Source organism: Scardinius erythrophthalmus (assembly GCF_964197995.2).
Source record: "Scardinius erythrophthalmus genome assembly, chromosome: 2".
Lineage (NCBI taxonomy): Eukaryota > Metazoa > Chordata > Actinopteri > Cypriniformes > Leuciscidae > Scardinius > Scardinius erythrophthalmus.
Window position 1 is genome coordinate 63,729,179 of NC_138222.1, and position 25,479 is coordinate 63,754,657.

General features: G+C 39.7%; 1 protein-coding gene across 6 annotated transcripts in view; it reads left to right on the plus strand.

Moving 5' to 3' along the window:
- The window catches only part of LOC308686977 (uncharacterized protein), a 97,322-nt gene that overhangs the window by 12,854 nt on the left and 58,989 nt on the right, over positions 1–25,479 (plus strand). For all 6 annotated transcript variants that reach the window (XM_081359134.1, XM_081359136.1, XM_081359132.1 and 3 more), the window contains 3 exons: positions 20,787–20,890; positions 21,041–21,124; positions 21,204–21,271. In XM_081359134.1, the coding sequence (XP_081215260.1) occupies positions 20,787–20,890; positions 21,041–21,124; positions 21,204–21,271 (256 nt within the window). The remainder of the gene's footprint in view (positions 1–20,786; positions 20,891–21,040; positions 21,125–21,203; positions 21,272–25,479) is intronic.

Sequence of the window (25,479 nt, forward strand, 5' to 3'; positions counted from 1 at the left end):
TTGGTCGTCTAGTATACGTCTAGCTCCGCCCTATTCCTGGCTCTGCGTGTGTGCGCTACACGGAGGCATCAATCATTTTCATTTAGATAACAGCAAGCATGTTCCAACCCAAACGTAAAAGTTGGCCTTAATTTGCATTTGAGTCTTTTTATGAGGTTAGAAAGTAGGGCTGAGAGATGAATCATAATTTCAGTGTCATTGCGATCCACCTAGCAGGTCCTAGTTACTGGCTAGTTGAAGCGAGTACACGGGAAGACACTGGCTGCACTCGGAGATTGTAGAATCTCATTAATATGTTAGGTGTCACCCAGCATGAAGCTCTACAGATGTCTGTTAGCGCTAGAGCCCAGGGGGAAGCCACACCGCTGGTGTAGTGTGCCTTCACCCCTAGGGGGCATGGCAGACCCTTTGCTTGGTAAGCCAAGACAATGGCGTCCACTATCCAGTGAGACAGCCTTTGCTTGGAGAGAGCCTTTCCCTTCAGGAGCGCCACCTTCATAGAAAGGTGTTTAAATGTTTCAAATAAAGGATCTCATATCTATGGGTCTATCTTCTAAATTCTGCTGATGATTAGATTATACCCTGACATCATAGCCTAGCCTACTGACGCCAATAATATCAGTTTAGGATTTTTTTTTCTGCTCAGTAGCGATCGTGTCTTTCTCTTCCACTTGATTTGTGTATAGCATATAGTAACAATGCAATGCATCATATTACTGATATCAATAATATGGCAATATCTGCAGTCAATATTGATTAAATGGGAGGGAAAAATCATGCCCATACCGCAGCAATGAAAAAAATTATAAAAGCACTTATGTTCATCTAGCATACTGAAGTGGTATTCTGGAACTGTGAATACATTGAATAAAACAGCAAAATAACAACAACAACAATAACATCTTCATTAAAAAAAAAAAACATTACCTTAGATAAAGTTTGATTACAGTTTTTCTCGATTGCTTAAACACATTTCTTGAAACTATGCCTCCTATTCTCAAAACTATAAACACAAATCCATAACGTCTCACCCAATTCTCCAAACATCCTATATTCAGGTCAAAATGAAGCTCTACACTCAAAACCATTCACTCTTACTGAAAAACCAAACTTTGCCCTCAGACAGGACACACAAGCCCTCAAAATCACACACATGGTGCAATAAATTCAAAACAACATTTCCAAAACTGGTAAGTTATGTTGCTTGTGGTTCCCCCATCACAAACCTTTTCACATGATGAACACAAAAGACACAACCAGTGGATACATTGGCACATTTTTATTCATTCATGTACTACACAGTACAACACACACACAACAAAATATATATTTTTTTTTTACTCTCTCCTCTAGTGTTTTTTTATTTACTTACAGTAAGATTTGTGTGATCATCATATGACAGTAAAAGAGCACACACAAACCTTATTCTAATATGGAATTGTATTGGAATGGTAAAGAGTGACAGGAGAGCTTCCACTGAAGGAGACAATATGATGAACACGTCTAAGAATGTTCCACATATGGTTGAATTGCCATAATTGGCCTAGAAAGATAACATTCTGGGAGTCAAGACTATAAAGGAGAAAGGATGCCCTCCCTTCACTGTCACACTCTATAATCACTCTGTATGACTGTATGACTGCTGGCCTTTTCTTGCAAGAAAATACACCTCATCAAAGACTATTGGAAATGTTTGTCTCTTATTCAGTGATAGAATTTTGTTTGCCACCACTCCTCCCTGAAGGTTCTCGAGGCGACGGTAAAGCGACTCATATGTGGCCTTACTCGTAGCCGAGCCTCCCTCATAGTCATAACATTGACAAAGACATGGGCAACTAGAGTGGCTTGAAATTCATCTGAGACTGCTTGTCTTCTTGCCCTTGCCCTTCCTCCTCCTCATTCTTATCCCTCCTTGATCTCTTCCTTCATGTCTTTCTGGATCCATTGTTCCAAAACGCAATAAACTGATTTGGGCCCTTTTATCTATCTATTGAAGTTCTGATTGATGTGTGTTAAATTTTGACTCTTAGTGTTTCCACCTGGGTAATTGTGTGCTAACTGAGCTGAAGCTGTGCTGACTTGAGTGAGCAATATTGAATGCTAGTGCTTTATACATGACAACATGGTCTAAGCAATGAGAAATGAAGAGTTTGTGTGTAGAGTTTTGCAGTGACAGTTCAACAAATTTGACTCATGTGTCAAAACAGGGAATAATGTTTATAGTTGAGTGAAATGGGTGTGCTTTTTCATAAATGGCATTATGGTTTTGAAATTTTAGTTCAAAAGCCTGGTTATAGTGTTTAAGCAATCGAGAAAAACTGTATTATGTACATACAGTACCGGTAAAAAGTCAGGACTCATTACTATTTTTAATGTTTTTGAAAGAAGTTTCTTATTATTCTCTACATGCCTGCATTTATTTGATAAAAAAACAAAAAACAAAAATGGATTATTCAGTAAGGATGTGTTTAATATATAAAAAGTGATAGTGAAGACTTTTTTAAAACAACTTTTTAACAATCAAAAAAATCCTGAAAAAAGTATGTGATACTTTATAAAATAATTATTAAGCACTATTTCTAACATTTGATAATATATCAGAATATTATAAAGTTTTCTGAAGGATCACGTGACACTAAATTCAGCTTCACAGAAATATATTTTATAGTATAGTAAAATAGGAAACCATTATTTTAAATTTTAATAATATTTCACTATATTATTTTTCTGTATTTTTTAACAAATAAATCCAGGCTTGATGAGCATAAGAGACTTCTTTCAAAAACATTAAAAATAGTAATGTGTACAAACTTATGTACTGTGTAAGTAAAAATATACTAAATTTAAAATTAAATGTTGTATAAATAAAAAGGTTAGGAATCATATTTGTTTCAAGTGTTTTTTTATTGGGGTGGGGGGGCCTCCAACATTAATTTTGCCTAGGGCCTCCTAATGTCTAGAACCGGCCCTGATTTGGTGCGCCAGTATGCAGAGTGGACGCAAACGCAAACACCCATGGTGCTTTATATAGGCGACCACCAGTGGTGTAGTGGTAAAAAAAATAGGTGGGTAAACTATAAATTCTGGTGGACCAAGAATGGACCACTTGGTCACCCGGTAAGGTGGGCCACTGTCTACCGGTGTATGTGTATCCTGATGACATCGCTATAGGCTATCATTTGATGGTACTACCAAGGGTATCACTGGTTGTTCCCTAATCATAGGTCATACAATCACTATTCAATTCATACAATAATCTAAGTTCTTGTTAAAGAGACTCAAGAAGGAATAATATAGATGATGTCTATAAAGTTTAAATGACAAAACAGATAGAACAAAACAGATAGGACAAAACAGATGACAAAACAGATAGAACATAAGCCTCCTTCTCGATCTCTCTTAAATATTTTTGTTCTACATTTAGTCATTTTTTTTTTACTAAATGTAAAAAAAAAAATGACTAAATGTAGAACAAAAATATTTAAGAGAGATCGAGAAGGAGGCTTATATCCGGGGCATCCAATGCAATGCACTTGTACATGATGATTAGGGATTTGGGATTATTTTCATAGTCGATTAATCTGTTGAATATTTCCTCGATTAATTGATTAGTTGTTTGGTCTATCAGAAAAATGTGGATCAGTGTTTCCCTGTAGAGGGAAAAGTCTTTAACCTGGTGCAGGCTTGATTTCCTCTGAATCTCTTGTACAGTTGGGTACAGTACAGTTGGACATACTCCCTAAACCAGCTGCCTGTAATGAATAAATAAAAAAATCCCCGTTTTAATGATTTCCTGTTGCGGCTGCAATCAAGTTTCATTCTTGCGCAGCTTGTTTAGTAACTTCACGAGCGTGTGTTTTCTGCTCCGTGTGTGCACCATTCTCTTTGTTCCGTGTGTGTGTCAGCGCACTGCGCTCTCATGTTCTGCTCCGTGTTTGCGCGTTCATTCTGCTCTGTCGTTAATGGCCCAAATGCTCGAATCATGTAGGCTACCGATCGTCGATCACGCACTGGAAAAGCAAAATCCGCTCAAATAACGTGACATTTAGAGGTGGATAAACGCAATTTAGAGGTGGATAAACGCACTTTGGAGGTGGGCAAACGCTATTTCTGAATTTTGGGAGGTGCGTAAACGGCGTTTATGTGCGTTTAGCCTCCACTACATCCCTGGCGACCACTGATGTGTTGTCTGTGTGGACAAGCACATGGTGGCCCCTGAGATCTGCGAGGAAATTCTTTAGAGCAAGAAATACTGCCAACATCTCCAGACGGTTGATGCGCCATGAGAGATGGTGGTCCCTCCACAGACCCTGAGTCGAGCATCCTTCTAGGATTGCTCCCCAGCCCGTGAGAGAGGCATCTGTAGTTAGCATCTTGTGACGACAAAAAGCTCCCAACACGGGACCTTGGGACAGGAACCAAGGTTTCTTCCACATAACACCGTTCAATCGGTGCATCCCTAATTCATTCACATCAAATTTTTTGTCTTGAAAAATCATAATCAACTTAAATTAAAGGGAACATCAGATGACCCTTTTACAAGATATCCCCAGAGTGTGTAAATGAAAGTTCAGCTCAAAATTACCCCACAGACCATTTTTAAAGCATGTTAAAATTGCCACTTTTTGCACTTTTTAAATGCAAATTAGTGGTGCTCCCAGCCCCCTTTCAAGAAGAAGACGGAGCTTCAAAAGCTCACGCTCTGGTACCAGGATGCACTGAAAATGTCAGAAACTCTAAGTAAAAGTAAAACTCTCAGTTGGAACCGGAGTCCGACAATAATGCCTACAAAGCCAGAGAGTTTGCTGCATGTAGACTTATAACCGTAATTAAACTAAACTATAACTATATTGTCATCTTGCTTTTATCCACCTCAAGCCTGCTGTAGCAGACCCTGTCCGAATGATGCCCAAAACTTTACTGATGAGTTTTATGAATTTTATTATACATCACACTAAAGATAAAGCGTCCGTTTTCACTCCAAGAAAATCACTGTAAGAGCTGAATAAAAACGTCTTATCCATAAACTCTCTCTCCCTTTCATTATCATCAACATACTTGCTACAACTAACAGTTAACAAATATATTGAGACTTTATGCCTTTTCGGTGGAGCTTAATAAACTGGTAAACTTTATTATCATAAAACAACTCAGCAGTAATGAAAGGGAGAGCGTACACTTTATTACAGTTCATCTGTGACCAGTATCGCTTCAGAGACAAACATTTTGTACTGATCCATCCTTGAGTAACAACATTTTAGTAAAAAAAAACAATTTTTACATTCTTGATGCTACACTGTAAACCCCAATAAATTAACTCAAACTGATTGAGGAAACTAATTGCGGCAAACCATTTAAGTTTTTAAAAATAAATGCATATGAGTATTGTGAACTTATATACAGTATATTGAGTCAAAGTCACTCATAATTTAGTGTTGGTTTAGTCAATCATTTTGAGTATTTGTAACTTAAATATTTTAAGTTCATTCCATTAATTTAAACTGACTGGTTTGAGTTCATTTAATAAATCTAAACAAGTCTAAACAACTATATAGCTACTCAAATGGTTTTAGGAAACCGATTGCCGTAAATGATTTAAGTTGATTAAACTCAAATTAATAAAGTTATTTAAGACAAAGGAAAAACATTGGTATAAAGCAATGCAAAAGAAAAGGATGCAATTATTAACAGTATTTATTGAAAAATCATTTATTTTACAAAATATTCTCATGCATGAATGTGGTGAAATGACTAAATGCAAATGTGAAAAAAAATAAATGTGAAAGATGGTCAGTCAGTCTCCTCACTGTCAAATATACAAAATTGCACAGGACTTCTGGCTGCCGAACTGTGAAAAAAATATATAAATAATAATCTTCCACTGACAAAACTGGTTTACTCACAGCATAAATGCTAGAATAGAGGTTATGCGTGTGACGTCACTGTCGGCCGGAGTGACTGCGGTTACGCCGACTAAGTGGCAAAAAGACTGAGCGGCTGCATTTGTTTTCAGCGTAAATGCCGCAAAAAACACACAAAACGCATCTAAAATGGAAAAGAGCTTTGAGATTGACAGTACAACTAGATTTGAGAAGAAAGCTGAGGTATATTTTTACAGACTGTCGAAAGCTACAGAACAGAGAAGCAAATGGATCGCTTTAGCCTACTTCATGGAAACAACAGGACTCCAGGCAGCGAACGCTGGATTTGCAGTTATCATTTGTGTCAATATGCTGAATTTAGGGGTAAAATCATACCCTATATATTGCATTGGTATATATTGTATTGACATCTCATCAATTAAATATTTACCATTGTATATTCTGAATAATTGTAAATTGTATTAAATAACTGAAATAATCGTCGAACCCAGGCACATATAAAATGTCAGAAAACAGGATTTCTGACAGCATGTCAATATCCATGGATTACTGGATCTTTGATAAGTTGTTAGGAACACTATATCCAGTCCAACCTTTAATTTAAATTGATAATCCTTTGTTTTACTCACGTTTTCTCAGATTCCCTGTTAACTCCAGTCCCGCTGCAGCTCTTTAGCCACTCAGTCTGACTTAGGGGGGCGTGTTCCGGCAGGAAAGTGATGTCAATGCATACCCTTTATATCTCAGCTTGTATTACATTACATTTACATGTATGCATTTGGCAGACACTTTTATCCAAAGTGACTTGCATTTCAAGGTACACATTTTACATTCTTATCAGTTCTCAGTTCTTGCTTTCCCTGGGAAATTACCTTTTTCTTTAGTTTTTGCCATGTGAATGACAGTCTGTGGAGGATAGTCAGTCAGTCTTCTCACTGATATAGATCCAAAAATGCACGGGACACGTTTGTCTATGTTGAACTGTGAAAAAAATGTTACAAAAAAAAAATAAATAAATAAATCTTAATTAATTTTCCACTGACAAAAATGTAATTTACTCACAGCATAATAAATAATAGAATTGGTCAGCTTGTAGTCCCTTTTTCTTTAGTTTTTGCCGCGTGAATGACAGTCGACATGGAGGATAGTCAGTCAGTCTCCTCACTAATATAGACCCTAAATTGCACGGGACATGTTTGTCTATGCAAATACGTGAGAAAAAAAACACAAAAATATTAATACATTTTCCACTGTCAAAAAAATTGTTAATAAATAAAGGAATAGGTCATCTTGTATTACCCATTTCTGTAGTTGTTGCCGTGTGAATGACGGTTGGTGGATGGTAGTCTCATCACTGATAATGATCCAAAATTGCTCGGGACACTTGTCTAAGCAAAAATGTGAGAAAACACAAATAAATTAAAGGAGACATATCATGAAATTGTTCCTTTTTACATATAAATCATACATTTGTAGTCTATATAAAGCGGAACTGCAATACTTGGGTCTGAATTCCTCATTATTATAGCTCCACAGGCCCCTTTTCTACCCCTTTTCTCATGTGCTTCTGAGATCAACCCGTTTTGGTGCGGTCTCTTTAAATACAACTGAGACACTTCATACCCCGCCCCCTCTCCAGGTTGCAGAGGTTCAACTCCACCCCGTTCGGCCATTTTTGTAGTTTGATAGCAGAGATACGATTATCTAGCGGCACAGAAACTTTTTATTCACACGTTATTAACTACGGAGCCCCCCTAGTCCCACTTTGGCAAAAAAAAATTATTATAACTATCTTGTGGCCTCAAGATAGTATCTCGTGGCCTCAAGATACTAACTCGTGGCCTCAAGATAGTAACTCGTGGCCTCAAGATAGTAACTCGTGGCCTCAAGATAGTAACTCGTGGCCTCAAGATAGTATATCTCGTGGCCTCAAGATAGTAACTCGTGGCCTCAAGATAGTATATCTCGTGGCCTCAAGATAGTAACTCGTGGCCTCAAGATAGTAACTCGTGGCCTCAAGATAGTAACTCGTGGCCTCAATATAGTATATCTCGTGGCCTCAAGATAGTAACTCGTGGCCTCAAGATACTAACTCGTGGCCACGAGAAAGTGAGTTTTTTCAAGGCGAACGTTTCCATGTTAATGTTTCCATGGCGACGCGTCACGCGATTGACCGCAGCCACAATAATACTGTATGACAGATGTGTCGCTTTTATTTCGCTTTTCCTTTTTTATTCAAAATATTCACAAACGTGCTTACCATGTCATCAACTAGCCTATCTGATATTACGATTCTCACATACGTGTAAGTGAGTGTGTTTAGTCGTTTAAAAACCTTTATAAATAATCTTGATCTATAAATGAGATGGGCGCTGCAATGTTGTCCGTCGGATTTACAGCACGTGAATTCATCAGTTTCTCCCGAAATAAATGCAAGAAAGTGGCCGGTGAACTGAGAAGAATAGAGTAAACTTTATAGTTCCTTGTCTTGCACTATGTTTGTCTAATATGAATAACACATGTCGGCAACTTATATTTGAATAGATTGTTTTTGCTGCTTCCACAGACATCAGTGTGTTTTACAAACTCCAAATGTATTGTTTTACTCGTGCTTATGTGTATTTAAATATCTGAAACCAAAAATAAACATTATGAAGTTGAAAAAACTGCTTAGTTGTGATGACAGCGCTGAACGCGTCCGACTCTGGCTCAGCACCAGCCAATGCGCGAAAGCACTGTTTGGATCTGGCAGCACTGTACATCCTAAATGTGGCGCCGTACTCTCAGGGGCTAGTTGATGACATGGTAAGCAAGTTTGTGAATATTTTGAATAAAAAAAGAAAAGCGAAATAAAAGCGACACATCTGTCATACAGTATTATTGTGGCTGCGGTGTATTGCGTGACGCGTCGCCATGGAAACATTAAACGGAACGTTCGCCTTGAAAAAACTCAGGCCACGAGTTACTATCTTGAGGCCACGAGTTACTATCTTGAGGCCACAAGATAGTTATAATAATTTTTTTTGCCAAAGTGGGACTTGGGGGGCTCCGTAATTAACAAAATGTCAACAACGGAAGACTTGTCCATCCAGCCTTACATGTTCGAGCCAGAGTCGGAGCCGGAGCGAGATGAAAATGAAGACGACGAACCTGCAGAACAACGTCTTCATATGGATGTATCGCAATGGTGTGTACTGTATTTACACATGAAACTTTGGTCTTCCGACCTTTTACCACCGTGTCGATTTATTTTGATTAATATGTGCGAGGGAGAGAGAGCAAGACAGCGTCTAGTTTGGAGACGGTGATGTCTTGTTTACACGTTCGCCTGGCTCTGAAGAGAGAGAGAGTGAGCGCGCGCGCGACCAGGTCTCTCTCTCTGCTCGTTCTTTCAGTTAAACATGCGTCCTGACACAAGCGCGGCAGTTCATCTACATTAGACGGTGTAATGAAGTGTGTGGGTTACTACATCCAACAACCGAACATTTTAACTTACCCTCTCGTAACTTCTGCATCCTTTAGCTTGGACTACAAAATTGCAGTGAGAAATAGAAATGGCGGATTGCTCGAAGTGTTGGGCCGGAAGTCAATGTCCTTATTTGGCAGTTCCGCTGCAAATACTGTGACGTATTAGTTCACAAAACGTCATAGATAACAGAAAAATCTGAACAGGTTGAAAAATATGACCAAAACAGAATATAAAGATATCAACGAAGCACCTGAAGAGAATAATTTCATATTTTCTGTACTTCTAAACACTCCAAATATACAACAAAATGCATTTAAGGGCTAAAAAAGTGGATTTAGCATGATATGTCCCCTTTAATTAATCTTCCACTGAAAAAACTGTAGTTTACTCACAGCATTATAAATGAAGAAATAGCTTGTATTACCTATTTCTTTAGTTTTTGCCGTCTGAATGACGGTTAGTGGAGTCAGCCAGTCTCCTCACTGATAAATACCCAAAATTGCGCGGGACACGCTTGTCTATGTCAAAATGTAAGAAAACGCACACAAATATAAATTACTTGTCCACTGACAAAACTGTTGTGTACTCGCAACACAACTAACGTTACTGCCACTGATTAAAAGAAAAAAATCGGAGTGGAGAGACCTAAATGTAGGCTTCGAATGAAGCTGAAAACTTTAAATGCATTTATTTATGTGTTTATTTTTTTTTTTTTTTTTTTTTTATTATTTATTTCGGTTTGGTCATTTACAAATCATTCAAACAGATCATTCAAAACAAAAAAACACAAATAGATGACCAGGTGCAGGCAGAAGCTAAAGCTTATTGTGCCTGCCCTTATAACTTCAAAATCATAGATGCAGCACATTAATAACAACATCTGTTCATAAAATTAACACATTAGTGGACCATTGTCCACACCAGAGACAAGCCTATTTAATTAATTTTCATTCCGTTAAATATTTTTCCATTGTTATTCTCTTGTAAATATTTTTAAACTGAAAAAGAGACGTGGCTTGTTTTAACTCATTACAGCAACTATTCCATAATTTAACTCCTTTATTTGATAAACAGTGTTCTCTTAATGTAGAATGTACTTGTGGTTGATTAAATATACATAGTCCTCTGAGATTATAATTACTTTCTCGCTGGGTAAACAATATTTGCAAGCATTTAGGAATTTTATTATGTTTAACTTGGTAAATAAACTTTGCCGTGTACAAATCGACTAAGTCATAAAACTTCAAAATTTTTGATTGAAGAAACAGTAAATTACTTGGTGAATTATAAGGTGCATAATTAATTAATCTGATAACCTTCTTTTGTAATAGGAAAATTTGATTGGTTCTAGTTTTATATGTATTTCCCCATATTTCGATACCATACGTTAGGTATGGTGTGACAAGTGAACTATAAAGTAGAGATAATGCATTTTTGTTCAAAATATATTGCAACTTATACAAAATTGCAATCGTTTTTGATACTTTCTTTTGAACGTTTAAAATATGCGGTTTCCATGTCATTTTACAATCAATAATTACTCCAAGAAATTTTATATGATTTACTCTTTCTATTTCATTTTCGTTAATAGTGATCCTGATCTCATTATTTATCTCTTTATTACTGAATACCATAAATTTCGTTTTATTTAAGTTTAGTGACAATTTATTCAAATCAAACCAATTCTTTAGTTTATATAATTCTCTCTCTACCACCGACACAAGCTCTATAAGATTTGGGCCAGAACAATAAATTGTTGTATCATCCGCGAAAAGGATGAAATTAAAAACATCCGATACTTTACAAATATCGTTTATATATAACAAAAATAACTTGGGGCCCAAAACGGAGCCTTGCGGAACCCCACAATTAATTCTCTGTAAGCAGGACACAACTCCATTTAAATTAACATATTGAAAACGATCTGTTAAATAATTTTCTAACCAAGAATATACCTTTCCCCTAAATCCATATTTTTCCAGTTTATGTAATAATATTCTGTGATCGATGGTATCAAAAGCTTTCTGTAAATCTAAAAAAACTCCAATTGTATGTAATTTTTTATCTACTGATTGTGATATATTTTCTACCATTTTAACAACTGCCATTGTTGTTGACCTATGAGCTCTGAAACCAAACTGATATTCATTAATTATATTGTTCACTTCAACATAACTATCTAATCTTTTAACAAATAATTTCTCTAATATTTTTGAAAATTGTGACAACAGAGAAATAGGTCGATAGTTACAAAACAAATGTTTGTCGCCACCTTTGTACAATGGGAGAACTTTTGATACTTTCATTTGATTTGGGAATATACCAGTTTTAAAGGATTGATTACAAATATATGTAAATGGATAAATAACATTTTCAATAATATTTTTAACCATAAACATATCAAACCCATCATTATCAGTTGACTTTTTATTCTTGCAGTCTTTCACTATTTTCAATATTTCATCTTTATTGGTTGGGTTTAAAAAGAATGAATTTGGACTTTCATATGTAACCCCAATTTCCATTCCATTGTTTGGAATGGGTACAATATCCTTTGCTAAATTATAGCCTATATTTATGAAATAATCATTAAACTCTTTAACTATTTCCTCCGTACGACGTATTGTGTAGTTGTCTTTATTAAAGTAATTAACACTATCCATATTGCTGTGTTTTTTATGTATTAAATCATTAAGTACCTTCCATGTACCCTGAATGTTTTGTCTATGTTGTGTCAACAATTCTGTGTAGTAATCTTTCTTACTCTTTCTAATTATATTAACTAGTTTATTCTTATATGTTTTATATTTGCTTTCAGCATCTTGTGTTCTGGAATGTATAAATTTCCTGTATAGTAAATTTTTCTTCTTGCAGGACTTTATAATTCCTTTAGTAAACCACGGTTTCTGCATATTACATTTATATGTTATCGTTTTAAATGGGCAACATTTGTTATAGATTTCTAATAATCTCTCTAAAAAAATACCATAAGCTTCATTTGGATTTTCATAACTATAAATATCATCCCAGTTACACTTATTTAATTCCATTTGCAGTGTTTCAATTGCTTCAGGTGTTCTATGTCTCACTGTTCTTGAATATATAGTTGGACCTGATGGTGGTTTAAACACATTTTGAAAACATGCAAAAACAGGCAGGTGGTCACTAATATCAGTCATTAAAATACCTCCATCAATTTGACCAATGTCATTTGTAAATATATTATCAATTAATGTTGCTGATACTGTTGTTATTCTTGTTGGCTTTGCTATTACTGGGAATAATGTACTATTATAAAAGGCATTAATAAATTCTGTGGTCTTCTTATGTCCACCTGGATTAAGCAGGTCAACATTAAAGTCACCACAGACAATATTTGTCTTATTTCCATTTGAATTGAACATGTCTCCTACAAACTCATTAAAAATATCCAATGATGAACCAGGTGTTCTATATATACAACAAACAATTATATTCTTTTGTTTTTCCACATGAATCTCAACAGTAACACATTCCAATATATTTTCAATAGTGGTTGACATACTAGCCATTATATTGCATTGCAGACTTGAATCCACATAAAGAGCGACTCCACCTCCTCTCCTATCTTTTCTATTCATTACAAACATTTGATATCCCTCTAATTCTACATCTGCTAATTTGTCTTCGTCCAACCATGTTTCAGAAACAGCTACAACACTAAATTTTGGAAGCAGGTTCAAAAGGTCTTTGATTTTTGAAAAGTTACTCCACAAACTTCTACTATTTAAATGTATTACAGAAAAGGCATGTTTCATATTCACTCCTCTCTTAAACTGTTCATCCGTATAATAGTGACAATTTGGCTGACTACACAAATATTTGTCCGGATCAATATCTCTTTCAATGTCATACTTGCTATAATTTGTATCATCTATCTCGACACCTAGATGTAATATATTGTCATCATCAATATTACATACTGCCATTTTTTTTTTTTTTTAAATAGACTAATGAAACAAAAGCAAACGTAAACTAAATACTCTACAAGTCCGTACGATAGTCCTCATGTCCATTAACAACAAAGGAAATAAATCTTCATAAAGTTCATCACCCGTTTTTACAAGGAAAATTATAATCTTCTTATCCTGAAAAGTGGTCTGATCGACGGTACTGAATAGGTATCTCATACAGTTTGCAATTAGAGTTACTTGAACTGTTCCAAATCTTTTGTTTCCCTTACCATGATCACCTTTGATTCTTCTGGCATCCCATTTGTACGGACAAGAACACGACCATTTCTGGTCCATGTCGCCTGTATCTTCTTTTGTTTCCACAAACTCCTCGCTTGCCTCGCAATATCTGCGTTCTTTCTGGTAAGGTGTTCGTTAATATACACGCCGCTTCCCCTTAGCTTGCGTGCTTGTCGCAGAAGATCATCCTTGCGCTTTCTGTTCGCAAAGCGAACTACTATCGCCGGGTTGGCAGGCTTTTGCTTACTGGGAAGCAGGTGACAAGCCGATATATCCTTAGTGTCAATGGTGATGTCCTTTGTTGCAAGGAAAGTTTCCACTTGTTGCTCCAGTGTTTGTAGCTCCTCTGCCGGTGCGTTTTCCCCCTCCATAGCGCGCCCGGTACCAGCTGCAGCTACTCGGGCGTAACTTCGGTGCTTCGTTTCCAATCCATTAATAATTACTTCGTCCACTCGCGTATACTGTTCTAGGTCATCAATTCTTCTCTCTAGCCCATTTATGACCTCGTCCTTCTCCGAAAGAAGTACTTTTAGATTCTTCACTTCATCCAACAGCGTCACTATCTTAGCTTGCTGCTGCGTCAGGGTGAAGATGTCTTTAGACATAAGGTTTAGCGATCGCTTGATTTCTTCCAACTCATGATTTACTTCCACTTGTGGATCTATTCTCTTGGGCGGCATATTTGATCCAGTTAAACATCAATAATGATTTTAGATCAGTTTGCTTCAGTTTGCTTCTCCAGTTTCACCAGCGTGCATCAGCGTGCTTCGTGAATAATAATCCACTAATTAATAAGTATTGGCAATCATCCAAAACATCTGACAAACCACTTAGCAACTCCTAGAAGAAACCCTAGCAATAGCCTAATCAGCCACCCTGAACCACATAACAAGGGCCAGGAAATCAGTTTTTTACATGATTTACATGAGTTTTTTACATGATCAAACGTGGTAATTCTCACAGCATCTCTTGTGTTTATTTTCTACAGCTTCATGAGCTATGAAAACGTACTCGGTTACTAACGTAATCTCGGTTCTCTCTAGAAGAGGGAACGAGTACTGCGTTTGAAAAACGCTATGGGAAAAACTATTTTTTCACGAAATACTGAAGCAAAAAATTATCCTTAATTTTCTTATTATTGTAAAGCGCGTTGCAGCAGCACACAGCTATGGCGAGACGGCTCGCTCGATTATTGGCTGTTCTGCGGCAACTGCATAAGCCTATCGAGCAAGGCCTGAAGTGACGTCAGGCCAATGAGGCTCCTTGCCACTTCCCGCCGAAACGGGCGTGGCTTATCCCTATAAAGGAAGCTCGAAAAGGCTGATTCATTTGATTTTTATCGCTGAAGCGAACCAAAGTGAACCGTACGCACGGCAGGGAACGCAGTACTCGTTCCCTCTTCAAGAGAGAACCAAGGTTACGTTAGTAACCGAGTACGTTCTCTTACGAGAGTTCTCTCGTACTGCGTTTGAAAAACGCTATGGGAACGCATTGTAAAGCGCCATGTGTACTGGGGTGAAAACACCAATTACTGGAAGCGACGTCCAGATATACAGTGCACAACCACCATATAGACTCACAGAGAGTCTTGGAAATGAGAGGGGGATCCCTCATTCCTATATTATAGCGTCCGCAGACGCAAACATGACCTCACATAGAGAGTCTTAGAACAAGAGGGGAGTCCCTCCATCCTTATATGGTAGCGTCCACAGACGCAAACATGACATCACATATACAAGGCGGATAGCCTGAACTAATGTGGGAAATGTGGGTCTTACACAATTCTGCCCATATGACAGTCGGCAGCGCTCTGCGCTCGAGATTTCAGTGTTCTGATCAGACAACTGACTCAATTACACCGACAAAAGCTTAGCCTGTAAAGCAGGGACCTCTAGGTTGTAAAACCTAATAAACGTAGACGGCGAGGCCCAGCCTTCCACCATACATATGTCCTATAAGGAAATCCCGCTAGACCAAGCCCACGATGAGGCGACGCCTCTCGTGCAATGCGCTCTAACACCCAACGGACACTGGAGGCCCTTGGCAGTGTATGCTAGCGCCATAGCGTCGACTATCCATCTGGATAAACTTTGTTTCGAAACAGCCATTCCCTTGGAACGTCCACTGAACGAGACAAAGAGTTGCTCAGTCTGTCTGAAGACAGCAGAGCGAGACACGTAAGCTCTTAAAGCCCTAATGGGGCAAAGAAAACTCGAGTCCCCTTCCTCACTTGACCCCGGCAGGGCAGACAGGGAGATAACCTGAGCCCGAAACGGTGTGTTGAGGGATTTTGGCACATAACCATGCCTAGGTTTGAGTATAACTTTAGAGTCGTTAGGCCCAAACTCTAAGCACGCCGCGCTCACTGAGAGCGCGTGCAGGTCGCCTATGCGCTTCACTGAAGCGAGAGCCAACAAAAACACTGTTTTAAAAGACAGATGTTTAAGGCTAATAGATTGGATAGGCTCGAAAGGGGCACCCTTCATGGCCTCCAAAACCGTAGAGAGGTCCCACATAGGGACTGAAGGTGGTCTGGGAGGATTCAGCCTCCTAGCTCCCCTGAGGAAGCGGATGACTAAATTGTTCCTTCCTAGTGACCAGCCTAGCGTTGTTTCAGAACACGCTGCAATAGCCGACACATAAACCTTGAGCGTGGAAGGGGTTCTGCCCCTATCCAATAGCTCCTGAAGGAAGGAGAGAACCTCCGTCACGTCGCTATCGAGGGGTGATCGACCCCGAGCTGTACACCAGCCGGAGAAAACCGACCACTTCGAGGCATAAAGGCGCCTAGTCGACGGTGCTCTAGCCTGTGTGATAGTATTCATCACTCCCTCTGCGAGATCAGCGGGTACCCGTTGAGCGCCCACACGTGAAGGGACCACAATTCTGGGTGAGAATGCCAAATCGAACCCCTGGCCTGCGAGAGGAGATCCCTCCTCAATGGCACTGGCCACGGAGCGATGTCTGCTAGCTGCATCAGGACTGGGAACCACGTTTGGTTCTTCCAGAACGGTGCTACAAGCAGTATTGAGCATCTCATTTCCCTGACCCGCTCTATCACCTGAGGAAGGAGGGAGACGGGGGGAAAAGCGTATAGCGGGCAGCGCGGCCCCGTTCGGGACAGCGCGCTCTCATCTTTGGAAAAGAACACGGGGCAGTGAGCGTTTTCGCGGGACGCGAATAGGTCCACTTCCGCTCTGCCGAATCTCTCCCACAACAGCCGGACTGTTTGCGGGTTTAGAGACCATTCGCTCGTGGGAATGTTGTTCCTGGACAGTCTGTCTGGACCCAAATTTCAAGTCCAGGCACATGCACCACTTTCAGCGAGTGCATATTGTGCTGAGCCCATGTCAGGAGGCGTTTTGCCAGACAGTACAGGTCTCTGGACCTGAGACCGCCTTGGCGATTTATGTAGGACACCACAGACATGTTGTCCGAACGGACTAAGACGTGTTGGTCCTTGATTCGGGGACAAATTCACTGATTCATTTGATTGTTCACTGCCATCATTTCCAGGCAGTTGATATGTTGGAGCTTCTCTCGTTCTGACCACAGGCCGAAGAACAATCTGCCCTCGAGCAGTGCTCCCCATCCCGAGGTGGAGGCGTTCGTCGACACCACCCTCACTCTCGAGGAAGTCCCCAGGACACCTGATTGGTACCAGTCGTTCGATATCCAAGGCTTCAGAGCTGATCGACCTTGAGACGCAGCCGACCGGACACCCATGCTCCGCGCGGAATCCGCGCTCTCAGCCAGAACTGCAGAGGGCACATGCGGAGCAAACCCAGCTGAAGAACTGGCGATGCTGAGGCCATGAGACCTAACATCCTCTGAAATTCCCTGAGTGGGGTGGTCACGCCGCAGCGGAAAGAGCTCGCTGCGCGCTGAATGTTTAGCACGCGCTGTGGCGACAGCCGTGCCGTCATGGACTGTGAGTCCAGAACTGTACCCAGAAACAAAGTCGCTTGACTGGGATTCAGTGAACTCTTCGTCCAGTTGACTGTTATACCAAGATTCTCGAGGTGATCGAGTAAAATGGCCCTGTGCTCCACGAGTTGAGATCGTGATTGAGCTAGAATCAGCCAGTCGTCCAAATAGTTCAGCGCTCGCCCCTCTCAGACTCAGGGGCATGCGAGTGCTGAACTATTTGGACGACTAGTAAATGTACGAGGTGCCAGGGATAAGCCGAACGGAAGGACTGTATACTGGTATGTCTGACCCTCGAAGGCGAATCTCAAGAATCGCCTGTGACCTGACGCTATCTGTATTTGAAAATACGCGTCCTTTAGATCTATCGAGATCTATCACTGCCAGTGAGGGCAGCCGCCGTCAGCGAGCGCGAGCGTTGCGTGATCTTCACCCAGGCAGGAGACACAAATGAGATGACGGTCTCCCTCGCTGAGTGGGGCTCGGCATGAGCCGCAAGAAGGCATCTTGAAAAAAGACGCGAGCTCTTTTACGGATGTGTGTCGCAGCGCGAACACACACACACACAAGAACAGTAGAAATGTGAAAGGATATGGGCGCCGGAAAAGCGCAGCAGGTACGGCAGTAGAAGGCGGCGTTGGCCAGCGGCTTCAATGGCTCGTCCCGCTGAAAAGGCTTGTCAGACGACGCTTGCTTCCTCGTGAGTCAATGATGCGTGAGCTTTGCTGAAGAGATTAAAATCAAATGAATCAGCCTTTTCGAGCTTCCTTTATAGGGATAAGCCACGCCCGTTTCGGCGGGAAGTGGCAAGGAGGGCGCAAGGCGCCCTCATTGGCCTGACGTCACTTCAGGCCTCGCTCGATAGGCTTATGCAGTTGCCGCAGAACAGCCAATGAGCGAGCGAGCCGTCTCGCCATAGCTGTGTGCTGCTGCAACGCGCTTTACAATAATAAGAAAATTAAGGATAATTTTTTGCTTCAGTATTTTATTCAGATTTATCGAGTTGATGTCAATAGCGCGCGCTCTCTATAGGCATATTCATATTTTGAATATGAAAATCCAGCAAAATGCGCCGGCACGTTTGTCAACCCCAGAGGATTAACTTTAGCCTAACCATAAATTGTGATTTATATATATGATCACTCACATCAAGACACCGCTGCGGCGGTGGAGTCCATGCAGGAGGAGCAGCATTTGGCACTGCGTCGCTTTTCAGCGCGAGCTGTGTGGAGAAGCCCATTTCCACCTCTATTGCGTTGGAGAAGCAATCCCACGTAAAATGCAGGTTTCACACTCACGGTCTTCCAGGCCAAGTGCATGCACCCACTGGCGCCTAATTTCCAATCTGCTGGAAAGCTATGCAGTCCAACAGTGCTGTTGCAACCAGCAACAATACACTTACGTACCCTCCTGGCCACTGTACTAAATACAGATAAATCTACGCTAACTCATACCAAGGGGTGAGCTCGTACCAGCTGGAACCTGCTTACATCACTTGCAACCGCAACATCCAATAGGAAAATTTAACTGCAAGAGCCACCGTTCAACCTGAAGAGGGCAGCACTCAGACGTTTTTACACCATATATTGTAGAATTAAAACACTTTATACCCAAATGTCAAAGTTACTCGAATCAATGAACAGCACTAATAACGCCCCATTCTTACAGATCATTAACTAAGAAATGTTGGTTTAGGGTTTAGTTACCCTTTAAATAAACATTTATCAGAACACCCACACTTTAAAATCCAACAGTTATTCTAACACTTTTTAGTTAACTTTGTTTAGGGGCAAGTCTTAGTAGACTTTTCAATCATTTTCAATAATTACCTCCACTTCTGCAGTTATTTTTCTCTGTTTGCATTCACTCATTTCCCAAAGTCATCTTAAATTTTTAATTGTCAATACAACTGGAAATTTCGAGATAACATCATATAAGCTGACTTCATAAATTGGTGTCAATTTTACTAAAATGTTTTTGTTTGAGTTGATCAGTGTGCAATTTGGTTGGGCACTTGGAACTTCATTTATATTATTGTATTTTTTTTTCCTATTGATGCAGTGATACAACAAGAGATCACAATTATTTTGCTTTAAAAAGATGACCTTTAGCTTCTATCAAAATCATTAACTTGTCTATTGTTCGGTTCAAATTAAGGTAAACACCTTGTGCAACTTTTAATTGTTGATACAATCTCTATAGAGCTGGTAAGTCCCGCCCATCCGTAAAACCCCAAACGGACCTCTAGGTTGAAAAATCGTCAATGCAAGTGAATGTGAGAAAATTATTTTCTGGTCCCGTTTGAATTGTGCCATGAATGTGAACATATGTTGTCTGTGATTTTTTTTATAGAATTTTTCCTGTTACGAGTTTGACAGTATATGGTATGATTCTTCGGCTAGCAGTTGTGGAAAAGACATAACGAGAAAGACTACATGTCGCCTATGTGACGTCACCCTATAAAGTTGACTTACCCGTGGTTTTCACCAACCTCAACGATTTTGTCCTCTCCCTGAAAGAAGGCAGTGAAGTGCACCAAAGACACAGCCATGTTTAGCGGGATCCGTGAGCTAGTGTCCATGTGCTAGTGGTGTTGACGTTTCAAACGCGTCGAAAGCAGCGAGAGTTGTAGTCCACAAAGTGCTCTCACACAAAGTCTAACCGTATCAAACTTCTACCCGCTAAATTCTAGCATTCTTTACACGAAAACTTGTATAAAAAATTCACAGACAACATGTTCACATTCATGGCAAAATTCAAACGGGACCAGAAAATAATTATTTTCTCCCATTCACTTTCATTGACGATTTTCCAACCTAGAGGTCCAGCGGGGTTAGCGGAAGGGGCGGGACTTACCAGATATTTGTGACACTATCTTGCAAATGACAATGTTTGAGTCGCACACTTCAACATTCAGCATGCAAAACAAACAATGGTAACAATTACATTTTATTTACATTATGTTTTAGTTACTAGAACTCTTGTGTAAGTGAACTATACTGATTGCATTTGTCAGAACACCACACAATTCCTATTTCTCTTTACTTTGTTTTTTAAGGCAATCAGTTTGCATGTTGTTTTTTAAAGTAAGTCTAACTAATTAGATTTTACAGTGTAGTAAAATATTTAGTTTAGTTCAGAATAATTTGATAATCATGATCTTTATTTTATACAAATAATTGTGATTGTGATAATTGAGAATTGTACAACTATACATAACACTAATAAACATGCTATTAGTTAGGTTATTCTCTAACAGCATGTTTTTTTATTCAGATAAAGAAGCTGGATTCTTTTATATTGTGATGGAGTATTGTGCAGGAGGAGATCTTTATAAGAGGATGGAAACACAGAACAAAGTTTGTTTTGAAGAACAACAGGTGAGTCTTATGTAGACAATCATGTAATTTGCAGGTTATACATAGTTTAAAAAAATAATCTAATAGTAAATCTCCCTATGGAGCTTTTAGAAAAGCCAACTTGGTTAAATTTGAACAAGCTCTGCCTTCTCCCCATCTATCTGTGTCTAGATCATTGACTGGCTGGTTCAGATTTGCCTGGCCCTGCAGTATGTTCATGAGAAGAATGTGCTTCACAGAGATATAAAGCCTCAGGTAAACACTGACAAAGCTCAATAAACCATGTCTCCAGACCAAATGTGTACAATGTATGAGATTTATTTTGTCATTGTAGAATGTTTTCTTGACTGAAGATGGCTACATCAATCTAGGAGATTTTGGATACTCAACAATACTGGAAAGGTAAAACAGTTATAACACCTAGTGATGCATCAAAAATGTAAAAACCAACAACTGTGGAAAAGTGACAGCAACAAAAGCCTCTCTGACTTTTCAAACATGAGACTGTTTCTCTGTTGTTCTACACCAGTGGTTCTCAATCTTTTTGGGGCCTGCGCCCCCTATCCAATATCCAGGTCCCTGGCCCTGAATTCAAACCTCTTTTAGTTGTGTCTGTCTACATTACACTACTACATAATAATAGTTATAATATTAATCCCATGACAGTAATAGCCATATATTTTAAAACAAATGCACTGAAAAATAAAGGATTGTCATTAAAGGGGGGGTGAATTGCTCATTTTCACTCAATCTCCTGTTAATCTTGAGTACCTATAGAGTAGTATTGCATCCTTCATATCTCCAAAACGTCTTTAGTTTTATTATATTTATAATATAAAGATGGGCTATACCGAGTCTTTCCGGAAAAAACCGAGCGGCTGGGGGCGGGCCGTGTGGGCGGTGTGCTATAGTGCTAACCGAGCTAACAACAACACAGAGAGACATTTGAAGCACTTTACTCACCGCATGCGACAGCGAACCTTTATCATTGTGACTGCTCGATCCTTAAGCATTAGACGATCTGCAAATCCGTCGATGGGCTTTGTTTATAAAACAATCATCGTCGAAATGCAGGGAACAAACAGTCTACACAACTCCGTTTATGCTCAGGAAAAACAAACTCCATGCACTGTTCCCTTAATGCTGGGTTCTTTGGGAATCTGTGCAGGGTTGTCTTGCCCTGGCAACCAAAAACCCACTTCTTTGGTGACATTGACTTCCCTAAAAGCCGAGCATAGCGCTTTAAGGTAACGTACTGCTTTCGCTCTCTTCTCTCTCTGGTCTACGAGTGCGCGCGCGCCCGCGGAGAAGTGCCCTGAGGACCCATATAAGGAAATTCCGCCCTCTCTTACGTCAGAGAGAGCCATACTCGAAAAAAACCCTCCGAAACTTGTGACAAACCGGAAGGAGTATTTTTGGAACAAAAATACTCCTTCAAACGTACAACTTAACTTTTGAAACTTTGTCCATGTTTAGCAATGGAATCCAACTCTTTAACAGTGTAAAAAACTCAGTATGCATGAAACAGCAATTCACCCCCCCTTTAAAGTGGTGATGTTTGCACATAGGTTTTATTACGCATTTAGGAGAGTATTGCAAGAAGCTGCTTACATTAAAGGGATAGTTCACCCAAAAATGAAAATTCTGTCAGTAATTCGCCTTTGGCTAAGCCACGCCCTAGAATGTAGATTGACCAATCACAGCGCAGCCAAGAACGAGCTCCGACAGAGGTCCGACACTTTTTCACAGCGCTCCATTGACTTTAACGCAGGCGTCTCATATTTTTGGTCTCGGCAGGCTATTACCGTCGTAGTTTTATCAAAAATATGGTTAAACATTGTGCCTGGGGCATTTTTAACACAGATACGCGTTTCCCAGAGAGGTTGGAGGGGGGTGTCAGTTTTTTTCCCTTCCCAAAACCGATTTCAAATCCTGACAAGTGTCGTCTTTGGATTAAACTGTGTGTGTGGACGTCCTCACAGTCAGCTAAACCCCTCAAGGATCAACAAGCACACTTTTGTGTGCTCTAAGGTAAATTTGCTTTTAACCTTCCCATCAAGTTATACTAGTTATAATGCTAGTTAGACAGTTTTATGCTGTTTTAGGTTATGATTTCGGTTCTCTACCCTAATTACGTTAATGAAGAATCAAGGTGCTAGCAAGCAAGCTTAGCGATAGTTTAGTTATCACGTAAGTCAGGATTGTATGTTTTGACTAGCGGCTGGATGTTAGCTAACTTTGTTATTCAAGATACAAACACCTAACGTTAACGTTAGGTGTTTGTATCTTGAATAACAAAGTTAGCTAAAACAAACAGCATATAACGTTAACTGTCTAACTAGTATAACTTCACAGTAAGGTTAAAATCTAAATTTACCTTAGAGCACACAAAAGTGTGCTTGTTGATCCTTGAGGGGTTTAGCTGACTGTGAGGACGTCCACACACACAGTTTAATCCAAAGACGACACTTGTCAGGATTTGAAATCGGTTTTGGGAAGAGAAAAAAACTGACACCCCCCTCCAACCTCTCTGGGAAACGCGTATCTGTGTTACAAATGCCCCAGGCACAACGTTTAACCCTCTGGGGACCAAGCTGTTTTTGGGGTCCTTGAGGTGTTCTGACATGCCTTGATATTTGTGCTTTTTTCAGTTATTTATAAACATGTTAATGGCAAAGGTGTAAATTCACTCTATATAGCACAAACAGGGCTACCATAATATGCAAGCAACGTGTATGTAGATGTTTGTATTTTTAAGAGAATAATGTTTATGCGTGGTTATTGGAAAAAAATAAAATGAAAGTTGCTGATTTAAGAACACAAAACACATATTAAATATGTGTCAACAAGACTTTTGACTAATTGATGTTTTCCCTTTAAGTTCTAGCTTCAAAATTATGTGAAAATCATCCTACATAATTGTTCACATAAAACACTACATTGATTTAAACATTGTAAAACAGTTTTTTTGTCAGAAGAGGTTTATGCGTGGGAGTGGTAATGGGCCATTAATATTAATGAGATTCAGACCAGGGGTGTGACATAGACGCTCCCTCAAGTGCTAATGGGCCATCAGGTGAGGCAGCCTGAACAAAGAATGAGGAGATTCAAATGTTTGGTTTTTCAATCTGTTTTATTGTAATTTTGTAAAAACAAAAGTAAAGGCAGGTATCTCACAGTAAATGCTTATGCCCCGTTGATGCGGGCTCTAAGCAAATCAAATGTGACCAAAATAAATAATCAGTCGGCTATAGACCCTTTTACAGTTGGTAAACATGGTGACGTATTTGTGTGGGCGGGGTTTAGCTGGAGGCAGAAAGATCCCTCTGGCCGCTTGACTAACGCTAGTTTGCAAGTTTTGTTAGCTTGTTTTTTAACAATGACTGGAGAAAATCCGATTTTGTCTTAATGTGCAAGGTCACTCACTGTCCAGGACCGCGATTGTTATTTGCAAAAGTTAATTTTAACGGACGGAACCAGATGACCGTACACGCGCTCAGTCAATGGACGATCTGACAGGATTAACGCTAACGTTAGGCTGCCTCCACTTGAGTGGCCTGACTTCTACACCTACCCGATATAGAAACCGAGGGTAAAGAGAAACTGAGGGCATATATATATATATTTAGATGCCTATAACTATGTGCTGAATGGTCATGTAAAGACTTGTGTGGTACGATCCGCATTTCTGCCTAGCCAGCGCCAAGAAGACGACAATGTAAAGTGTGACACTACGGTGCAATTTTAATGATATGAATATTTTCTAGAAATAAAAATTCCAGATACAGCATAGTCATTTTTCATCGATTCTTGCACCCAACAACACAACAAGATGACATTTAATAATAAAAATAATAATTTAAGCTCCCTATTATGTAGCCGAACCTGTGCTGGTTTCTATTGGCCGCCTCCAGTTTTCCGTTTGTTTTGCCTCCAGCTAGCGCCGTGACGTAACTGTGACGTCCGCGCAAAAGGGGTCTATAAACAAAGCAATTGTGAGCGATAAATAAACAAAAGTAAAAGGCAGGTATCTCACAGTAAATGCTTATGCCCCGTTGATGCGGGCTCTAAGCAAATCAAATGTGAGGAAAATAAACAAAAGTAAAGGCAGTTGGCTATCCTTCGCAGACCACGCCTGCTATGCTAGCGGGCTAAGGCTAGTAGCGGAAGTTTGGAAAGGTGGATATAAGTAGTGAAATTAAAGCAATCCGATTGTTTTGAGAATACAGTTACATGTCTTGGTGCCATTTCTGAAAACAGTTCCTGTTCAGCTGAAGACACAAGTGAACATTACATGCCTGGCATTTCCAAGGTGTGTCCTGCCTTTTACCAAGCTGTCCTTTGCAAAGCACACAGATCTTGCGTCCAACTGTGCAAATATTCTTTGCATCTGAGATCAGCTCCGCTCCTGGAACCGGCACATGGTCACTACTGGTTTGTTTTGGTGCTACTTTCTGTGACACACCACAGAGCTCTGCAATAAGCTGTTCCATGAACTGTTTATGGGTCATGTTACCAGATAGCTCTTTGTGGATAAGGAAAGCATTGGTGGCAGCAATGTCCAAGAAGTGTAGAAAGATCTTTCTGTACCACTTCATTGTTTTGTGTTG